Genomic DNA, 21,792 nt, shown 5'->3' with positions numbered 1-21,792 from the left:
GGGATAGGATGCAAATGCTCACCAAAGAAAGTCAAGAGACCAAAGGGATTCGAGATGAGGGAACTAGAAAGACCGAGAGGGCCTGGAGAGATAGTTTAGCGAGTAAGACACATGCTCTGCATGCTGCCAATCCTAGTTCCATCCGCAAGACCGCACCATGACCCCAAGGGTCATCAAGGAGAGCCCTGGAGGCCCCTGAGCTCCACGGAGGTGGCCCAGTTAATTCCAGCACAACAGGGACCCCACAAAACAATAGCCTTGGGGCCTTGCAATGAACTACTGGCTGGCAAGGTGGAGAATCACCAAGACGGCTCCCTGGGCCTGCTGAGAACCCTCCCATCCCCAAAGAGAGGAAAAGGGTTTAGAGAACTGTGACAGTTTGCACATCAGCTTGTTACTCTTCACAAGAAAATACTGGAAGAGCCATTTAGTATTCCTGGGATTTTGTAAATCTTATTTTTATGTAGCTGCCATGAAATTACAGTTATTCATGATTGAGTTTCTGGCATACAACGTTTTAGCACTAATCCTTTTATGTATTGGTTGTGCTTCAATCTCCCTGGGGTGCTGGGCAGCGAACCTGGGACCTTCTGCATGCAAAGCATGCATCACAACCTGTTGGGCGACATCCCTGATCCTGCCTTGTCATCATTCTCAAGCAGGCACTCTCTCCCCAAACATGCTGTAATGACCTCATGTTGGTTAGGCTTTCACCCTTATAGCAAGTAATAGAGAATTCTTTCCAGTCATGGCCTGATGCCAGGCCCTTTCCATAAAAACTCAGAGACCCAAAGACAGAGAAGCTGGTCCTCAGCCCAGCCAAGTGCTGTTCATAAAGTCCTGGGCTTCTGCTGTCTTTCTGCTGCTGTGGTCAGCTGACTTCTGAGACGCCATTTCCTCCCTCAAACTTCCTGGCCACTAATATACATACATCTTCCTCTCCTTATTCAATCAAATGCTTACCCAGGCTCCCCTGGGAAGAAGTTTTACAGACATAATTAAGATTCTAAAGAAGATTGATTTTTGGGGTGTCCTCATCAGGTAGTTCTCATGGCTTACTAACTCTGTACTCAGAGATCACACCTGTGGCCTCAGGAATCACTCCTAAGTGGGTTCAGGGGACCATATGTGTTGCCAGGGATTGAACCTAGGTAATCTGTGTGCAGGAAAAGTACTATATGCACTTACTACCTATCCTGCCCCTTTCTGGTTGTTTTGGGGACACTCTTAGCAGTGCTCACTCCTGGCTCTGTGCTTACAGATCACTCATGGTGATGCTCAGGCAAAGGACCATATAAGGTGTGGGGATTCTAACCAGGGCTGCAGTCAGCACAGCATTCTAGATAACAACTACTTTAACCATTGTACTATATATCTGGCCCTTCTCAGATTGACACTGAGAGATAAACCAGGTGACAGGTCAGGAGATAAATAAACAAGGTGGATGGTCAGGAGATAAACCAGGGTGGACCAGGCCTAATGAAGCAAGGCTTCTCAGGGCCAGAGTGATAGCAAAGCAGGTAGGGCACTTGCCTTGCAAGTGGCTGACCTGGGTTCATTCCCCAGCATCTTATTCGTAGGGGATGGGAGCCTTCCCAGAGTGATTTTTGAGTGCACAGCCAGGAGTAACCCCTGAGCATTGCCGGGTGTGGCTCACAAACAGAAACAAAAACAAAAAAGAAACATGGCCTCTACTGTGAGGCCAGATAACACAGAATTTGCATACAGGAGACCCAGTTCCATCTCTCATACCATGTGATCCTTCAACTACTGCTGGGAGCAATTCTGGAGCACTGAACTGGGAGTAGTCCCTGAGCTTCTGAGCTGCTTCTGAAGAGAAGCAAGCATGGGAAGGATTTCATGGAAAAGAAATTATGATGTTTTCAATGCTCAGCCCTAAATAGCCAAACCAATCAACAACAGTAGAATCAAGAGACCCAAACTAACAAGCTGTACACAAAAAGGACCTGTCACACTAGCATTCCAGGGGGCAAAGGGTGAAGGTATGGGAGGCATCTGGGAACAGTGGCAGAGGGAAGTCAACACTGTTGGTGGGAAAGGCCCAAATAAACTGAAATACAACTGCGCCTGAAATACAACTGTGAAAGACTTGTAATTCACATTTGTTTCAATAAAAAATTTTTAAAAGAAATCATTATTTTTTGCTGTCATTTATTTATGTGAAGAACAAGCTAGGTGGCAAGGAGTATGCATGGCCTCAAGAAGTTGAGAATGGTCCTTGGTAGCCAGTAAGGGAATGGGGGCCCCAGTTCTGTCACTATAAGAAACTGACTTTGGCCAACAAAACTGGTCATCATTTGTTCATAAGCAATAGAAAATCATTGCACTGACTCTTGTATGTCTTTCTTTTGTTGTAACCCAACTTCCGATTGTAACTTCCTAGCTGAGAGGTAAAGGAGGTTTTCCCATTTTTAGTACATCAGTTCCAGTATGGCCACAATCATATTTGATGAGGGAGAGTTGCCTGAACTGGTCTTGTGGACTTAAAGTTTGACTATGGAGGGGTGAGCTAGGGTATTGAACTGCAGCTAACATCATAGCAGTGCTAAGTTTCATATGTTAGAAAATAATTGTAATTTGTGATTGAGATTCTGTGGTTTACAAGACTATTAATAATGGTTTCTCATACACATCATTCCAATACCATACCCATCACCAGTGTACCATTCTCTTCTCCTAAGGACTCCAAGTACCTTTTTCTCTCAAGCTATCCAATTCAGTTGTGTGGATTAGTTCTCCATTACATTGACCTTTAATGCTCCCTTGCTGTATAGCTTTAAGTTCCACATATGAGAGAGATCACTTAGTATCTATCCCTTTCCTTCTGACTGACTTCATTCAGCATGGTATCCTGTAGTTCCATGCATGTTGCTACAAATCACATGGTTTTGTTCTTAGAGCTTCATAGTGGTATTTTGGGTTGCTTCCATATCTTGGCTATTATATTAAGTGTAGATACTAAAACATGAATTTGATATAGAAATAAATGATGGAAGCTTTGATAGCTTCCGAATACCACAGAGATGTCTTTGAAATTTTACCAATGCAATAAATTCTGTAAATTTATCTCTTAAAATCACGGGGTGGGGGGCTGGAGAGATAGCATGGAGGTAGGGTGTTTGCCTTACATGCAGAAGGACAGTGGTTCAAATCCCTGCATCTCATATGGTCCCCTGTGCCTACCAGCGGTGATTTCTGAGCGCAGAGCCAGGAGTAACCCCTGAGTGCAGCTGGGTGTGACCCCCCCCCCAAATCAAGGAGTGTGTTTAAAGCAAGCACTTTACCTCCTATACAATGTATTCCCGCCTTCTAGAACTCTAATCTTTGTTGACTCTCTCTCCGTTTAGCCTGTAATTTGTTACCAAATCTCCATTCTTTTCTGTGACTTAAGGGCCACACTTGGCAGTGTCCAGGGCTTATTCCTGCCTCTGCCCTCAGGGATCATTCGAGGCTCAGGGGACCCTAAGGAGTTTTGGGGATCAAACCTGGGCAGGATGCTTGGGAGGCAATCAAGCATCCTACCAGATGTCCTATCTATCTCTCTAGTCCCTAAGTCTCCATTTCTTACTGTGTTCAGACTGCAGCCTGCATTGGTCAGGGGTTTTTCAGGGATTGGGGATAGTTCCTAACATAACAGAGGATTATGAGGTGCTGGAGATTGAATCCAGAGGTCTTGCAGTGGCATTTCGAACTGTCTCCCATCTGCACCCTTTCCATGTATGTGTGTATATAGGGTGCACGCGATGGAGCCCAGAGCTTCACACATGCCAGACATATCTGTCATGTTGTCACTCCATTGTACTGTCACTGCCTGGCTCAGTTATCTGTCGCCTAGGATACATAAGAGTTTCCTAGTGGCTCTCCTGGGATGGATCTCTGATGAGGTCAGCCGTAATCATGTCATTTCTCTGCTTAAACACCTCCTAAAGAATTCATCCGCTTGCATTCAAAGATCTCCAAGACTTAACCCCAATTCACCTTCCTCCCTATTTCCCTCGATTCATAACCATGTGCTGTGCTGATCTTCTAAGGGTGGCCTTTAAAACCTTGCTGAAAACTGTTCTTGCTTTTGCAGGTCCTCCTGTTAAACAGGACTCTTGTCCCTGCAGCTTTTTCGGTCCATCTGACTGTCCTTTCACTCCAGACTCCCTGCCTTGCAATTCTCTGCGCTGATTTTTCTGCTACCTTGGGCTGTCCTGAACCTACAGCAGCTGCTGCTTCGTTCCTGGGCTTGTTAAACTGCTAAGGAGAAAATGTGGTTCGAAAGCCAAATTGTGAGTGGTCAGAGCTCAAAACCTGCTGGCTTGAAGCTCTCATTCCCTCCTTCGGGACCCATTGGATTCCGCTCTGAGGGTTGTCAGTGACCTTAGTGCAAGCCCCCAGCTCCCTCTCCGGTCCCCACGTTCACCATAATGGAAAGGGACCTCGAGCCCTTTCATCCTGTTTTCCTTTTTCGGCCACACCCAAGGTTTCTCAGGGGCTCCTCGCGGGGCTGTGCTGGGCATCCTGGGGGAGGGGGGGGAGGATTTGCAGAAGCAGGCGGTGCTGGAGAGCTAGAAGCGGGCACGTTAACATGCAGAGCACATGCTCCAGCCCGTTTAGCACCCCCTTTTCTTACCGAGGCCGATTCTTGGCATTGCCAGCGATCGTTGCAAGCAGCCACTCCAAAAGCACGGCAGCTCCGGTCCCTAGAGTCCGCGGGGACTAGGTAGCCTCAAGTTCCCGCTTTTAGGAAACGCACTGGGGTGGGAGGGCTGCCCACTGCCTCCTCCGCTCCGCCGGCACTTCCGAGCCTTCGCGGCCGGCTCTCGGGGAAATACTTTATAAGGGGATCTAGGAGTCTCAATAAAGAAATAAAGAAATAAAAATAAATACATAAATAAACCCTTCCCAGGGTGGGGGTACAATCAGGCGGGGGGCGAAGGAGGACCCCACCGTGTCAGGTGCCTCCCCGGGCACGCACACACGCTCCCCGTTCCCTGCGAACGCCCGGGCCCGGGCGGGGGGGGGGGGCACGAAGGACCTGAGCAACTTGGCGCGCGCCTCCCCCGCGCGCCCCGACTTGGTACGGCCTGTCCGGCGTCCGACGTCCCCCCCTTGGGCTCGCAGGTTGGTTCGGCCCCCGTCTACTCCGGGGTGGTGCTTAGCCGGCGCCAGATCGACCCTCGGCTCCGCTGGGGCAGTGCGGTGCCTTTGGGCTCTTCCCGCTCCGCCCCGTCCGCTTCGCCGGGTGCCGCCGCGGCGCCGCTCCCGTCCCCGGGGACCCGCACTCTCGGTGCATGCGCGCCCCCCGATCCGACTCCAGAGATGTCCACCCCGGCTCGGCGGCGTCTCATGCGAGACTTCAAGAGGTGAGGCGGCCGTTTCGGGGGGTCAGGGCGTGTGTCTGTGGGGGGTCTCGGGGCCCACTGGGCGGCTCCGGAGGCGCTCCCGGTGGAGTCCGGGCGGTGGGAGGGGGCGCCACCCCGGCCCGAGCGCCCGCGGTTCGGGGATTGAGGGGACCCCGGTGTGTTTCTGCAAAGGTTGCAAGAAGATCCTCCGGCTGGAGTCAGCGGGGCCCCCTCGGAGAATAACATCCTGGTCTGGAACGCGGTCATCTTCGGGTGAGTCCGCTTTCTTCCCGGCGTCTGGGGTGTCGGGGGGTGAAGGGGCGCCCCGACACCCCCCGGCTGCTCCGGGCCGGGCTCCCAGTGCAGGCGGAGGGTGACTGAGGGAAATATTTGGGGTTGACTCGGGCCTAGGTGCCTGCCGGAGCCTGTGCCTCGATTAGTGTGGTTCCCGCTGCCAGGGGAACCATTTGGGGCGCTAGGGGGGCGGGGCGGGGAGTGGTCGTGGTTTAGGGACGGTGGCGCCCCCCGAACTCTTTCTGGACCTCCCAGCCCGGCAGGCCAGTGCTGCCTGGGGGAAACTCTGACTCTAACCGGACCCCAGATCGGGAGGGAGTAAAAGTCAACCTGGGAGTCTACTTGCGGGGTGCAAGGGGCTGGCTGGTAGCCCCTCTTCGGAGAATTGACTGTACTGTTTTTGTTTGCTTTCTTTTTCCTGTAACCCTTCCCGCGGTGGTCCAGCCCGGAGGGAACCCCATTTGAGGATGGTAAGAGAGTTTCCTTACATGCCTTTTGGGGGACGTCAGGTAAGGGAAGTTCATTCCCAGTCACCCTGGAAATGAACCGGCTTGGCGTCAAAAACTGCTAGAGGGGTGCTTGGACCCAATCTGTGGCAGGTACTATTGTGTGTCTCTGGAGGAGAAGTCCCTGTAGCCTTAGGGGGCAACACTAATACTTCAATAGTCCCCTAAGTCTTCTCAAGAGAAAGTGACATTAGCGCTAATGATCTGGGAAATTCAGGTTCTTGCCTTTGGCCTGGAATGGTCGGTTGTCTTGCTGCTCTAACTCGGTTAGTTCTTTGTGATCCCTTCCATGTCCATTGGAATCTGACTATTTTTGTTTCTTAAGCATAAGTGGCTTCTCAGTATGTGCTTCCATCTAGAATGTGTGGCAAATGATCTCAAAGCAGCTGCAGCGTTGACATTAGCCTTAATGTCCTCTCGACAAGTATCCAAACTTGTCGGCAATACGTGTATCTGGAGGTGTGTGGCTTTAGCTGGATTTCAGTTTGACGGTTTGTGCGTTCTTTGGGAGAGAATCACTCCATGCGGAGAATGTGTGATGCCAGGTGTGAACCTGAACCTCTTGCACGCACTCAAGCCTGTCGAAGTATCACTGATGCCCCTAAGTTTGGTTTCTTGGGGGGGGGGGGGCTTATGGTGCCACACCCACAAGTGCTGGCAGTTCGTATTCCCAGCTCTGTGCTTGGAGGCTGTTCCCAGCAGCACTCAGGGAGCAGGCAGAAGTATTGAGGGTTGAAAGCAAGGCAAACACCCTAAACCTTGTGCTATCTTTCTAGTGTTCTGTGTTTGACTTTTATTTTTTAACTTTATTTATTGATTCATTGGTTTGGGGGCCACACCCAGTGGTGCTAGGGGTTACTTCTGGCTCTGTACTCAGAAATTGACCCTGGTAGGCGGGGTACCATATGGAATGCCGGGAATCGAACCGGATCCCTCCCTATCGGCTGCATGCAAGGCAAATGCCCTACCTCTGTGTAATCTCTCCAGCCCCTGTGTTTGACTTTTAAAAACATATTTTGAGGGACTGGACTGAGAATCACTGGATGAGGGCCCCTAGTTCTCAGTCCTGCTTGGGAGACACTCTGTCCCCAAAACATTGGTTGAAAACCCAACATAGGACAAACAGGGATGGTCCAAAGGGTGGGAAGTTTCTCTTCAATTCTTGGCACTCTGTGATCTGCTATGAACTGAGAGTAGCCCCTAAGACTACTGTGTAGGGCCGTACCCTTTCCTCCAATATATATAATTAACTTTTGTTTATGGTGTGGGGACACCTCTAACAGTGCTCAGAGATCACTTCTGTTGGTATTTAGGGGACCATGCCTTGCTGGGGATCTATGCCTTGGTCTCACTCATACAGAGAATGTACTCAGTTGGTATAGATGTCTCTCCTGCACCGCTTTTGATTTTTTTGTTTGGGGGCCACACCTGGCAGTGGTCAGGGCCCACTCTTGGTTCTGTTCACAGATAATACCGGGAATCAAACCCAGTTGGCTGCATGCAAGTCAAGCACCTTACCCACTGTACTATCTATCTCTGCCAGACCCCGTTATTAATTTCTATTTTGAGATTTTTAATTCATGTGCAATTGCAGTTGTAGTAATAATACAGCGTCAGAGGTAATATAGGGATTAAGGCGTTTGCCATATATGCATTCAACCTTCAGTCCTGTGTACCAGTATGTTTGCTGAAAACAGCTGGGTGTGGCCCTAAACCACAAATAAAAACAATGATTATAGCAACACAGAGAAAACTTGTCTGCCCTTAACCTCACTTTCCCTCCCCTCTTGGATAACATGCTCATGTTACGGTATGACACTAGGAAATTGACATTTACTAGAGTTTTATGTACACTCAATTGTGAATGTGCAGTTGTGTTTTTCTGGAAGTTAGTTAGAACATTTAAAATGTGATTGAAAGTCTCTGAGCTACTCCCTGGCATCTTTAATGTTTGAGGTATTTAAAACAATGTCTTGGTAGCTTGTCTTCCTTTGCATATGTAGTATTTATTTGATGATTACACACAACTGCCTAAAAGATGGAACAGAAACATTTGTGAACATACTTGATTTGCCACGTCAGATTATTTTTGTTTGGTTTGTTTTGGTTTGGTGTGTTTCGGGCTTACTCCTGACTCAGTGCTCAGGGATCAAACCCTGGTGGGCCACCTGCAAGGCAAATAAATGCCTTACCCGCCTGCTGTACTATCTCTTTGGACCATCAGATTGCTTTTGATGTTTCCAAGGCATGGAATAGGTCAGTATCAACCAATTCTATCATTTGTCTCAAATACGCAGACTTCCCTGGGAGACTGTCGACAGCTATGCATTCTGCTTTCACCCCTGGGTAAATATCACATCTCTTAAGTGCTGTCACAGCGGGAGACAAAGATTCTAAAGGCACAGTTTTGGTGCAGTCAGTCATTTGAACTGATTATTGCAAGAGCTAGCGAGTCTTCCTTTTCTTTACTAGAAGGGGGCAGTTCTCCCATTCTCAGCTGGATGGGCAGAGTGAGGCTATGCATTTGCATTGGCTCTAGCAAGCTTTGTGTTCATTGGCCTTTTGCAACTCTCTCCTGATTTACGCTGACTGCTGTATGCTGTGCATAACTTTATTAATAGTACGCCGCTTGCTTGGGGGCTGGCTACTTCGGTATTTCAAGGGTGCGGTTCTTGTTTGAAGTGAGATGAGTTGAGAAGGTACTTATGGAATCCATTATCTACCTGGGCCTTCCAGCTGGACATTATTGGCTCTATTTTGGACGCTGGGGCTCACCGTCCTGGCATTACTAAAAAGAATTACTCAGGCTAAATGACAGGACACTTTGATGTATTCTACCGGACAGTCCACTCTCCATGGATGGCTTTCTGGGCTTTTTAAAGAAAATATTTTCTGGGGTCGTTGGGAAAACACTTCTTTGTACGGTCTAGGAGTTATGCTCAGGGCCAGATGATTAGGGACAAGGGGCCTTCCTATGGTGCATTATAAATGCAACAGCTCCAAACTACTTGTAAACCATGGTTAGTGGAAGTGGCTAGAACTGCTAGCTCTCTAGCTTATGAAAAAGAGGAAAAGCTTAAGAAACAAAACCCTTCAAGGTCTTTTGACTCTATGTGATTTATTTGAAGAGGACTATGTTGCTAAGGGCTTACACTCTCAAAATAGTCACTGGGGAGGCCCAAGATCTGGGTGTGTGTGTGCTGACTTGAGGGGCTGTGGAGAAAGGATTCTCCGTGACATTAGCTTGATTATTGTTGTGAACAAAGGCCCAAGTGATAGTACATCAGGTAGGGCATTTGCCTTGCATGTGGCAGACCTGAGTTTGATCCATGGTATTCTATCTGGTCCCCCTAAGCCTCTCCAATGGAGAACCCAGAGTGCAGAGGGAGGAGTAGGCCCCCAAGCACTGCCAGGTGCGGCCTAGAAGCTAAAAAAATCAAGATTGTTACTAGACCCTGTAAGAGGCTAGTATTTGTTTTCCATAATCAATGTGCTCTTAAGAATTTGGGTTGCAATTACAAATGATTTGAATTTAATAAAGGCTGTTATTAAGGTCAGTACTCAGATACAGAGTCTGGCAGACATTATCTCAAAGAGAAGAATTTCCTAGTCAAAAGACAAAATTGTAAGGGCTTGGGGCCAGAAATTTAGGACACAGGTTTGAGCCCTGGCTCTGCAAAGCATCCCACAAGCCCTGCCTGGAGTGATCCCTGAGCACAGAGTAAGAAAGAGACTTGAGCCTCGCTGGGTGTGGCCACAAACCCAAAATTTGTAAGGGCTTTTGCTTATATTTTTTCCTTTGGAGACCACAAAGTGGTGGTCTAATACAGTCAATGCTGGCAGAGGTGGATGGTGGTATTTTCCCAGCATGTTTTCAGAGGCTTGGATTTGGGGCTTGAATCAGCAGGGCTTATATTTAACCTCTCCTTATCGCCACCTCTTGGCCACTTGGTGCATGTACATAGTTGTCTTGTGCTTTTCTCCCCTGTATTTATTTATTATAACACTGACCTGTTCCTTACATTTCTTTGGCTGTCTCCAAAAGATGGAGAAAATCAGCACACAATAATGAAGCTTCGGAGTTCAGTGATTCAAAAGCAGGACTAGAGGAATGCTCAGCCTTCAAGCCATATACAGCCTGAGAAATCCTGTGGTCTGACCTAGTACCTGCTAGGACAGGGACAGAAACCAGTCCCTCTGGTGGGCCTAAGGCCCACCAGGTTCCAAATGATCTGATCAAGATCCAGAGGCCTTCTCCGGTTAGTTAGGAGAAACAGTAGTCTCCGTGGTGTAATATTAACACTAGGCTCTTCAGTTTCCTTAACATTTGTTTTGGATCTCAGGAATCTCATCAAGGGTTGACTATTGTTGGTCACTATTGTTGGCTATTGTGGTCACTGTTGAATGTATGGGATCCCACTCTCAATGTATGTGATTGCCCCCTTTTGAATGTGTATTTGAAGGAAGATTTGGGCCCTAGTCTCTCAGCAGACACCCAGAAGCAGATGGTTTTACTTCCTTGGGTAAGATTAATGCTGTTTCAGGAGATTTGAATAACTTCTTTTGGCAACTCAGTCACCACCTGTTGATATTCTGGGGCAATTACTTTGTGGGTTTGGAGGGCCACCACCATATGTCCCCAACCTACATTGTACCTGAATATTGCAGCAGGCAGAAAGTCCCAGTTAATATTTTTTGGTTGGTTTGTGTGCATTTGGGGACACACCAGTATTACTAAGGGGCTATTCCTGAGTCTGTGCCCAGGGATCACTCCTGGCAATGCTCAGAGGACCCTATTTTTTTTTTGGTCATACCCGGCAGCGCTCAGGGTTTACTCCTGGCTCTGCGCTCAGAAATCGTTCCTGGCAGGCTCAGGGGACCATATGGGATGCTGGAATTCAAACCACCGACCTTCTGCATGAAAGGCAAACACCCTACCTCCATGCTATCTCTACGGCCCCCGTATTTAGTACCAGGGATTAACCAGAGTCAGCCATATGCAAGGCAAAGGTCTTATCTCTAGTCCCCATTTAATATTTTATAGGTGATCAGTAACTGACTTTTTTCCCTTTGATTTTGTTTTTTGTTTATGTTTTTTTTTTTTTGCTACACCCAGTGATGTTTAGGGCTCACTCTGTGCTTAGAAGTGATCCCTGATCATGCTTGGGGAACCCTATGCAGTAGTAGGGATTTGAATTAGGATTGGTTATATGCAAAGCAAGCACATTAGCCCCTGTTTTATCTCTCTGGCCCTGTCTATTTCTTAGTAAAAATGAAAGTTGGATTGTGGGCAGGAAGGGGCCGTGACTGGTTTCTTCAACCTGGCCTGGACAAAAAATATGCTTTAGTTATTAGAGCTAAAACATGGTTCTGTTTTATAGAGCAGTTCTTTTGTGGTAGTGGGTGTATGTCCTCACTTAAACTTCAGGGATTCATGACAGGTACCCCATTTTACTGATGCTGAACTGTAAGGTTGAGTCCACTGTGTGACTTCCTCAGGATTTTACATCTTAGTTTTAAACAGCAATGGTAAAGCAAGTATTTGAATCCAATTCTGCCCTCAGAGTTATGCTAGGAAGCATCATGCTTTGTGGTTCCCTCTTACTTGGGCCTGCATTTTGTATGTCTTCAGCATGTTCAGGTAGCCTGCTTAGTGATGATTTTCACTTCAACTGCATGGATCAGGGCTGGCATGAGGCCAACCGGGTACAATCTCTGGCATCCCATATGGTCCCTCAAACACCAGCAGGAGTGATTGCTGAACATAAAGCCAGGAATAACTCCTGAGCACTGCTGCCTGTAGCCCTAAACACCCCCCAGAAAAAAATAATATAAAGTGCATGGGATCTCAGCACCATTCAATCTCTGCCAGGAATCTCCTTACCCACTGTTTGATTTTGCCAGCCCCTAGAGCAAGGGTCTCAAACTCAGTTTACCTGGGGGCTGCAGGAGGCAAAGTCGGGGTGATCCTTGAGTGCAAAGTCAGTAGGAAGCCTTGAACATTCGGGGATATGACCCAAACAACTAAAATGAAACAAAACAAAAAAAGATTCCTCTAGGGCAGGGCCACAAAATGTTGTATGGAAGACCGTTTGTGGCCTGCAGGCCGCGAGTTTGAGACCCCTGCCCTAGAGCAATTCTTTGATGATAAATCCCTTGCCTGGGATTTAGTCAGATATCAGCCTAGCCCCTAATGTATACTTGAGGTACATAAGTTCAGAGGTTTGTTTGTTTGTTGTTTGGGGGCCAAATCTGCTAGTACTCAGGGAATTTGGCAGTGCTGGCACGGGACAAACCATGCCCTCCATTCAGCCCTGTGAGCCATCTCCCCATCCCAGGAAGTTCTAAGTTTTATTTTCCTATTTTTGTTTTTGCTCTCTACCTAATTGTTCTCGGTGTTCTCCTGGTTTAATATTCAGGGGTCACTTCTAGCAGGGTTCAGGGAACCCAGTGTGGTGTTGGGGATCAAACTTGGGTCAGCTGCATTCGAGGCAAGTTCCTTCCCCATTGTCCTCTCTCCCTGGAACCAGAAGTTTACAGTTTTAAACTATCACTTGTTCCCACTTTTTTTAAAAAAATGTTCCAAATTCTCACTTTTTCTTGTGTAGTATATTCCAAGTAGTACTGAAAAGAAAAAATATGCTTTTCCCCCCTACAAGAAGGGAAGGTTATGACCAGGTGCTGAAAAGAAGCTTCTTTGGATAAACCTTGGCATTCCCATCCTTTCCAAAGTAGTTTTCCTTTAGGCCTTAAGACTTAAGTTATGCTGCATAGGATCTTCAAGTCTAACTTTCTTTTTTTGTGTGTGTGTGGTTTTTGGGTCACACCCGGCAGAGCTCAGGGGTTATTCCTGGCTCCATGCTCAGAAATTGCTCCTGGCAGGCACGGGGGACCATATGGGACGCCAGAATCTGAACCGATGACCTCCTGCATGAAAGGCAAATGCCTTACCTCCATGCTATCTCTCCGGCCCCCAAGTCTAACTTTCAAACAATTTAAGGATTATGTTTCAGTGTTGTATGGAGGGTGTTTCCCGTGCATGCTCAGGCTACAGACATGGTTAGGGGCCTTGCAGTACTGCACTTGGAAATGTTTGGGATATCACATGGTGCTGGAGAGAGATCCTAGGTCTGAGGTGTGCCTAGTGTGTACCCTAAACCCTGTTCTATCATCTGGCTCCTGAGTTGAGCTTTTAGTATTCAGAACTGTTATCATTGTTGTAGTTGTTTTGGGGCCACACTCGGCAATGCTCTGTGATTACTCATGGCTCTGCATTCGGGAGTTACTCCTGGCAGTGCTCAGGGGACCATATGAGATGCTGAGGCTTAAACCTGGGTCACTCTGGTCCCAGTATTCAGAACTTTGCAGCCATAGGTTTATACCAAGCACAACTTCCGAAATAATACTTTATCATGAGCTGACTTGTTAGGAGACACTTGTTATTATCTAAGAGGGAAGAAAGATAAATTTAGTGTTCTCTTTTTTCTCGTAAAATAGAAAGAAGGGGCATGAGAGATAGCACAGCAGTAAGGCGTTTGCCTTGCATGTGGCCAAACCTGGACAGACCTGGGTTCGATTCACAGCATCCATATGGTCCTCTGAGCCTGCCAGGAGTGATTTCTGAGCACAGAGCCAGGAGTAACTCCTGAGTGCTGCCGGTTGCGACCGCCAAAACCAAAAAATAAATTGATTAATTAATTTATTAATTAAGGTCAAAAGAAGCTGGATCAGAGCGATAGTACAGTATATCCTCTGCATCCCATGCAGTGCCCCTTGCACTGCCAGAGTAATTCCGAAGTGCAGAGCTAGGAAGAAGTCCTGAGCACCACTGGGTGGGGCCCCACAAGGAAAAATCTGGAAAGAAGCCTATTAATGGATGCCAGGAGGAAGTAAATGACTAACTTGGAACCGAAGAGCAACACATCTTTGAGCTGAAGTGTGGTCTCTTGTCTTATAATAAGTAACGTATTAAGTGGTGCGTGGTGCTGCAGTGTCCGTCATGTGTGGCCTCTTAATGCCTGCGAGGAATTGCTTCCCGAGCCTCACTTGCAGAGATTTCTGTCAGCTGATACTGGTTCCCTAAGTTAAAATTTTTTTTTCTTTTTTTTTTCTTTTTTTTTTTTTGGTTTTTGGGCCACACCCGGTGGTGCTCAGGGGTTATTCCTGGCTGGCTGCTCAGAAATAGCTCCTGGCAGGCACAGGGGACCATATGGGACACTGGGATTCGAACCAACCACCTTTGGTCCTGGATCGGCTGCTTGCAGGGCAAACACCACTGTGCTATCTCTCCGGGCCCAAGTTAAAAATTTTGAAGGGAGCCTAACCTCCCCAAGTCACAACATCTTATTTTGGCCACACACGGCAGTGCTCAGGGCTTATCCGTGGCTCTGTGCTCAGGGATCATTTCTGGTGGTCTTGGGGGGGACCCTTATTGGGTGCCAGGGATCAAACCCTGATCTGAAGCCCTTAAGGCGTGCATCCTGCCTGCTCTCCGCTCTCCAGCCCCATCCTACCATCCTGGAAGGAGATTGTTCACCCCTGTGCCTTACCCATCTACAACTTAGTTTGCTGCAGAGTCCCTTGCTACCTTCTTTCACCAAGAAGGAATGGATTTCAATTGTAGCCCAAATAAACATCATTAGGTAAATTGGCGGGCTCTGTGAATGCAATCTAATGTGATTTTTAAATCCTTTCTGTCATAAATTCCCTCCATTAGTGTGAATAATTGAGTTGATTTCACAGTGAAGTACCCTGTGACTCATGCTTACGGGTTTCGAGAGAGACTGAAGTTTTTTTCTGGCATGCATTCAATTACAGTTTCATGATAGGGGCACTCTTACATGAAAAGAACACTGCCAAAAAAAAAGAGAAAGGGGCCGGAGATATAGCATGGAGGTAAGGCGTTTGCCTTTCATGCAGAAGGTCATCGGTTCGAATCCCGGCGTCCCATATGGTCCCCCGTGCCTGCCAGGAGCAATTTCTGAGCCTGGAGCCAGGAATAACCCCTGAGCACTGCCGGGTGTGACCCAAAAACCAGAAAAAAAAGAAAGAAAGAAAAGAACACTGCCTTACTCATGCCTGTCAGTGTTCACAACGATGTAATTATTGACATGGATAACTTGTGTTCGGTTGATTTTTGTATGTGTGTGTTTTGGGGGGACAGGGCAGACCCAGCTGTCCTCAGGATTTGCTCCTGACAGTGCTTATAGGCAGCATAGAATACTGGCTAGAACCAGGGCCTCCCACATGCAAAGCCAAGTGCTCAGCCTGTTGTATGTTCTTCGCAGCCTGGGTAATGATTTTTGAACCTTGCGATCTCTATAATTCTGGCCCTTTGAAGAAAACATTGAAGGGACCTGGGGGATGACTCAGAGGGCTGGAACACATGATTTACATGTAGAAGTCTGGAGTTTATTCCCCACGATTATTCCCTTGAGTAGTGCGTGGAACAATCCCAAGCACAAAGCCAGGGATTAACCCTGCAGGACTCCAAGATGTGGTTCTCATATCCCCCTCCCCCAATAAGTAAATTAATCTAAAAATAAAAACCAGGGGCTGGAGAGATAACACAGTGGTCAGGTGTTTACTTGGCACACAGCTGACCCAGAACAGACCTAGGTTCGATTCCTGGCATCCCATATGGTTCCCTGAGCCTTCCAGGAGCAATTTCTGAGCACATAGCCAGGTGTGGCCCAAAAACCAAAACCAAAAATAAGTAAATAAATAACATAAAAATCAGTGCCAGAGTAATAGCACAATGGGTAGGGCATTTGCTTTGTACACGGATGACCCAGGTTCAATCCCCTGTATCCCATATGGTCCCCAGCCTGCCAGGAGTGACTTCTGAGCACAGAGCCAGGAGGAATCCCTGAGCGCCTCCAGGTGTGGCCCAAAAAAATCACTGGAGATGGGCCAGAGAGATTGTTTTGTTTTGTTTTGAGGTCACACCCTGAAATGCTCAAGAATTACTTCTGGCAGTGCTCAGGGACCAAATGGAATTCAGGAGTTCAAGTCTAGGTTGGCCTCTTGCAAGGCTTGTGACCTACCTGCTATACTGTTACTAGGCCAGAGAGATAGTACAGCATGGCTTGCATGTGATCAGTCTGGGTTCATTCCTCAGCACTGCATTGGGCTCCCTGAGTGTCATGAGGACTCATCCATGAGCACAGAGCCAGGAGTAGTAAGCCCTAAGCACCAGGAGGTATGGCCAAAATAAAACAGTAAAAGTCACAGGAAACACTCGAGAGAGATAGTACCACAGGAAGGGCACTTGCTTTGCATGTGGCCAACTTGGGTTGAATTCTTGGCACTGTATTGCATTCCCTGAATACCACCAGGAGTGATTCCTGAGCACAGACTTGGGAGTAATTCCTGAGCACCACAGGGAGTGGCCGAAAATGAAATCACTACAGTTTAAGGTGGCCATTTAACAAACCTTTGAAGGTCTCCTTAGTTTCAAAGAGGAAAAAGGCCACATGGAGGCCCTCTTTGTTTCTTACCCTTTTGCTTTAAGTTGTATATTTGCACTTAAGATGATCTCATTTCCATTTAGGGGAGAATAATGGCAAAAAGGAAACCCAGTTTTCCCTTTGGTGGTTTTGACAGTATCTGTCCACAGTCAGAGCAGGCTCTAGGAGAGACAGCTTTGCCTGGTCTCTATCCTTCATTGAATAGTCACACTAGGTCTCATCAGGTTAAAAGGGGGTTGGGGGGGAGCTGGAGTGATAGCATGGTGGTAAGGTTTGCCTTGCAAGCTGCCAACCTGGGTTCATTCCCTGACATCCCATATGGTTCCTCCAGCCTGCCAGGAGTGATTTCTGAGCACTGAACCAGGAGTAACCCCTAAGCACAGCTGGATGTGGCACAAAAACATAGATAAATAAATATATTTTTAAAAAAAGTGTGTGTGTGTGTTTAGTGATGGTATAGCAGGTAGAATATTTGCCTTGCATGCAGCTGACCTGGGTTCAATCCCTGGCATCCCATACCATATGGTCCCTCCTGCACCAACTGGAGTAATTCCTGAGCATTGCTGGATGTGCCTTCCCTCCTCTTCTCTCCCTCGCCCCATAAAAACCTAAACAAAGTATGAATATGTTTTCTTTTTTGGGGGGTTGGGTCATACCTGGCAGTGCTCAGGGGTTACTCCTGGCTCTGTGCTCAGAAATCGCCCCTGGCAGGCATAGAGGACCATATAGGATGCCGGGATTCAAACCACTGACCTTCTGCATGAAAGGCAAATGCCTTACTTCCATGCTATTTCTCCGGCCCCTATAAATATGTTTTCTAAACCTTTCTTTTCTAAAAAAAAACTTTAGTTATTGATTTATTAATTGATTGGTTTCTGGGGCCACACCCAGCAGTGCTCAGGAGCCACTCCTGGCTCTGCACTCAGAAGTCATTCCCGGCTGGCTCTGGGGACCAGATGGAGTGCTGGGAATTGAACCCGGTTCCTCCTAGGTTAGCCGAATGCAAGTCAAACGCCCTTCTGCTGTGCCATCTCTCCGGCCCCAACCTTTCTTTTCTAACCATAGGCACATTTAAACTCACAATCGAGTTTACTGAAGAATATCCGAATAAAGCACCTACTGTGAGATTTGTCTCTAAGATGTTCCATCCAAATGGTGAGTACCACCTGCTGGCTACCAAGGGCCCATACACCTCCTTACTCGGGTGTAGTGTGTAAGTTCTTCTTTTAAGGCAGTTTGCTATTTGTTGAAAACCAGACTTGTTCCTGGCGAAATGCCATCAGGAACAAACTTTGCCTGTGCTTGGGAGGCTTCAGGCTGTCTAGGCTTAGTGATTATCCTCAGTGACTCCAGCAAATACCATCAAGAAGCCACACATTGAAGTTGCCTTTCGAGATGAGGTCAGATCAGGGTAGTCTAGTTCAATTATTCTCTCTCACTTTTCAGAGCAAGAGCTTTCAACTTGGGATATCAGAATTACTACAAAACTTGGGTTTGGGGGGAACTTGGGCCTCAACCCCCAAAATAAGAGTCTGTACTTTCCAGGGTGTCAGACTTTTTTTTTCTTTATACCAAAATGCAACCTTCTGAAGGAGCTTCTTCAAGAGCTCTCATTTCTGATAGGAGGTAAGAATTGACAGCTCGATGGAATGCATTTCCTACCAGTCTCTCGGGACCCCACTAGGAAATGCATGAACTTTCCTGGGTCATAGCACAGTTGAGTCAGCAGAATGCACACACACTCAGTGCTTGCCAGTTTTAAAAATGGCAGTTGACATTCTCTGTGCGACCTGAGGCTCGTTCCTAGCCATGACGCCAAAACCTGTGCTGAGGAAGTTAACTGAGCAACTGTTTTGGCATCTGTTTAGTTTGGTTTGGTTTGGCTTGGGGAAGCAGTTGGGATATTTTATCCAGTGCTCAGGGTTTACTCCTGGATCTTTGCTCAGGAACCTGTCCTTGGTGGGGCTCAGGGACTCCTGTGAGGTGCCAGGGAACTGAACTCTGGTTGGCCTTGTGAGAGGCAAGTGCTTGTCCTGTATCTCTCTGACCCCTCAACATCATTTGAAACCTCAAATACCATGTGTTTATCTCACCTCTAATATCAAAACTGTTGTGTTTGCTATGTTCAACATCCCTCTGTCTTTGCTTTCAGTCTATGCTGATGGCAGTATTTGTCTGGATATACTGCAGAACCGTTGGAGCCCAACTTATGATGTATCTTCCATTTTAACATCCATTCAAGTGAGTTTTCCAATGTGACTGGGGCTCTTGATATGTTATCTCTGGAATAGATGGTTTTGTTGCTAGTTGTTGGGATCACTCATAATTTGTGCTTGGGGAGTCAGCATGGTAAGCATTTGCCATCTCTGTCCCCTGTAATAGAATTGTGTTTTCAAGTATGCTGTCAGCCAGAGTGATTTTACAGTAGGTAGGTGTTTTCCTAGTATGCATCCAAATCGGGTTTGATCCTGGTATACCAAATGGTCCCCTGAGCACCTTGAGGAGTGATCTCCTGAAAACAGAACCAGGAAATAAGTCCTGAGCACAGTTGGGTATGACCAAAAGCCTTAAAAATGTATGCTGGGGATGCCAAGGAGTGAATCTGGGTTGGCCACATGGAAGGCAAACACCCTACCCGCTGTACTGTCTATCACTTTGGCCCCCATAGTTTTTATAAAAGATGAACACAGAGAACAAAACTCAGTTTTTGTTCGGACTTTTAGAAAATCCTAACACTGTCTAATAACTGAATAAGTATTATTTGCAGTTTTACTAAGGTATAATTGAGAAGCACAAAAATACATTAAAAAGGGGGCCAGACAGAGAGATAGCATGGAGGTAAGGCGTTTGCCTTGCTTGCAGAAGGACGGTGGTTCGAATCCTGACATCCCATATGGTCCCCCAAGCCTGCCAGGAGCGATTTCTGAGCGTAGAGCCAGGAGTAACCCCTGAGCGCTGCTGGGTGTGACCCAAAAACAAAAAAAGGGGGGAGTTGGAGCAAAAGCACAGCAGCAGGGCATTTGCCTTGCACGTGGCCAGCCTGGGACAGACCCAGGTTCGATTCCCAGCATTCTATATGGTCCCCCAAGCCTGCCAGAAGCCCTTTCTGAGCGCAAAGCCAGGAGTCACCCCTTAGCACTACTGGGTGTGGCCCAAAAAACAAGCAAAAAAAACATAAAAAGGAAAGCATGAAAAAATGTTTAAAATGGTTTTTTTTTAATATGTGTCTGTGTTGTGCATCGAGGAACTGACTTAACATACTGTCTCTTTCTAGTCTCTTTTGGATGAACCGAATCCTAATAGTCCAGCCAACAGCCAGGCTGCCCAGCTGTATCAGGAAAACAAGCGGGAATATGAGAAGCGTGTCTCCGCAATAGTTGAGCAGAGCTGGCGTGATTGTTAACCCAACCCAAGTGTCATTCAAGAAGAAGCTGGTTATCAGAAAAATACTCGTTGATATGTTTGTTATCTTCTTGTTCCTTAGTGTTATTACATTTACTTTATTAAAAGCAACATAGCTGATAATATACTGTTTCCATATTCCCTTGCTAAGGGTTTCCAACCCCTCTATGCTCTTGTTGAACATCAGAAAACACACTGTCTGCAATCAAATGTACTGTACCTGGGTTATTTGCAAAAAAAATGACTAATGCTTACTTCTGAGTCTCTTGTATCTCAAAATGAGTCATATACAAGAGGTGCTTTAGGCCTAGCTTTTTTTTTTTTTTTTTTTGGTTTTTGGGCCACACACGGCCATGCTCAGGGGTTACTCCTGGCTGTCTGCTCAGAAATAGCTCCTGGCAGGCACGGGGGACCATATGGGACACCAGGATTCAAACCAACCACCTTTGGTTCTGGATTGGCTGCTTGCAAGGCAAACGCTGCTGTGCTATCTCTCTGGGCCCAGGCCTAGCTTGACAACCAAGATCTTACTTGTAACAAAGCAGTGGCTGCCATGTTTTGTTTTGTCTGGTCCTTCACTGGTGTTGGACTTCAAGGGAATGTTACTTGGTATATGGCCAATAGAAAGCCACAAAAGGGGGCCGGAGAGATCTATGGAGGTAGGGTGTTTGCCTTTCATGCAGAAGATCCGTGGTTCGAATCCTGGCATCCCATAAGGTCCCCCGTACCTGCCAGGAGCGATTTCTGAGCATAGAGCCAGGAGTAACCCCAGAGCACTGCCAGGTGTGACCCAAAAACAAACATTTTGGGGCCAGAGAGATAGCATGGAGGTAAGGCGTTTGCCTTTCATGCAGGAGGTCATTGGTCCCATATGGTCCCCCATGCCTGCCCAGGAATAACCCCTGAGCACTGCCGGGTGTGACCCAAAAAACACAAAAAAAAAAGCCACAAAAGAAGCCCTTATAAACAGCCATTTTTTTGTTTTGTTTTGTTTTTGGTTTTTGGGCCACACCCGGCGTTGCTCAGGGGTTCCTCCTGGCTGTCTGCTCAGAAATAGCTCCTGGCAGGCACTGGGTACCATATGGGACACCGGGATTCGAACCAACCACCTTTGGTCCTGGATCGGCTGCTTGCAAGGCAAACGCCGCTAAACAGCCATTTTGAAAGGCCAATTAACTCTCAAAATCTTGGCATCCAAAGATTGACCAGTGTAAATGACAAGGCAATTTTTCACTGGTAGGAAGAAGATTAAAGAACAACCCACGTACAGTACCACAGTTGTAGTAACTAACACATCCTGTCCATCCAAGGTAATTACTGGATATATGTACACTCATCCATTCTAAGTTTCAGAACAGGACATTTTCTGTGTTTTTCCCTCTTCAAAGGGGTATAGAAACAGAGGAATAAAAAGCAGGCACTTTTTAAGCTAGAGGAAGTTGGAGATCCTTGCAACTTTTTAAAGGAACAGTGTACCCTAAGACCAAGTTTATAAACCCCCACCTGTTTTTTAGACGTTTAATTAATTCCAGGAAAGGAAACTCTGTGGTAAACTTTTTTCCCACTCAACAACCTGAATTCACACTGCATGCTTCTGTTTCTTCCCATTTGTATGGTAAGGCCCTTCACCATTTGGCTATCTGATGAATTGTTTCTCCTTTTTGCTAAAGACAGTAATAGCAGTGTTTAAATAGCAATGTGGGACAAGGCTTGTACATGTTCTGATGTTATTTTGTCATCTTTTATGCATCCATTACTCTTCTAAATCAA

The 21,792-nt window shown here is 47.0% G+C and overlaps 1 protein-coding gene across 1 annotated transcript; it reads left to right on the top strand.

The window, feature by feature from the left end:
- Positions 1 to 5,139: 5,139 nt before the first annotated feature.
- UBE2A (ubiquitin conjugating enzyme E2 A) lies at positions 5,140 to 20,330 on the top strand. The gene is made up of 6 exons (XM_049767636.1): positions 5,140 to 5,372; positions 5,544 to 5,624; positions 6,090 to 6,115; positions 17,686 to 17,775; positions 18,773 to 18,861; positions 19,895 to 20,330. Exons 1-6 carry the CDS (start codon positions 5,329 to 5,331, stop codon positions 20,021 to 20,023), a joined length of 459 nt encoding a protein of 152 aa, XP_049623593.1. The 5' UTR covers positions 5,140 to 5,328; the 3' UTR covers positions 20,024 to 20,330.
- Positions 20,331 to 21,792: the final 1,462 nt, after the last annotated feature.

The sequence above is a fragment of the Suncus etruscus genome, chromosome X (assembly GCF_024139225.1).
Source record: "Suncus etruscus isolate mSunEtr1 chromosome X, mSunEtr1.pri.cur, whole genome shotgun sequence".
In the NCBI taxonomy this organism is placed as follows: Eukaryota; Metazoa; Chordata; class Mammalia; order Eulipotyphla; family Soricidae; genus Suncus; species Suncus etruscus.
This window is presented reverse-complemented; position numbering and strand designations above follow the sequence as displayed.

What these genes read in the sequence shown, in the direction of transcription:
- UBE2A (XM_049767636.1), top strand. Translation starts at nt 5,329, where the DNA reads ATGTCCACCCCGGCTCGGCGGCGTCTCATGCGAGACTTCAAGAG. An exon ending in GGGAACCCCATTTGAGGATG is followed by an intron (nt 6,116 to 17,685) that starts GTAAGAGAGTTT and finishes TTCTAACCATAG; the next exon opens with GCACATTTAAACTCACAATC. An exon ending in TAAGATGTTCCATCCAAATG is followed by an intron (nt 17,776 to 18,772) that starts GTGAGTACCACC and finishes CTTTGCTTTCAG; the next exon opens with TCTATGCTGATGGCAGTATT.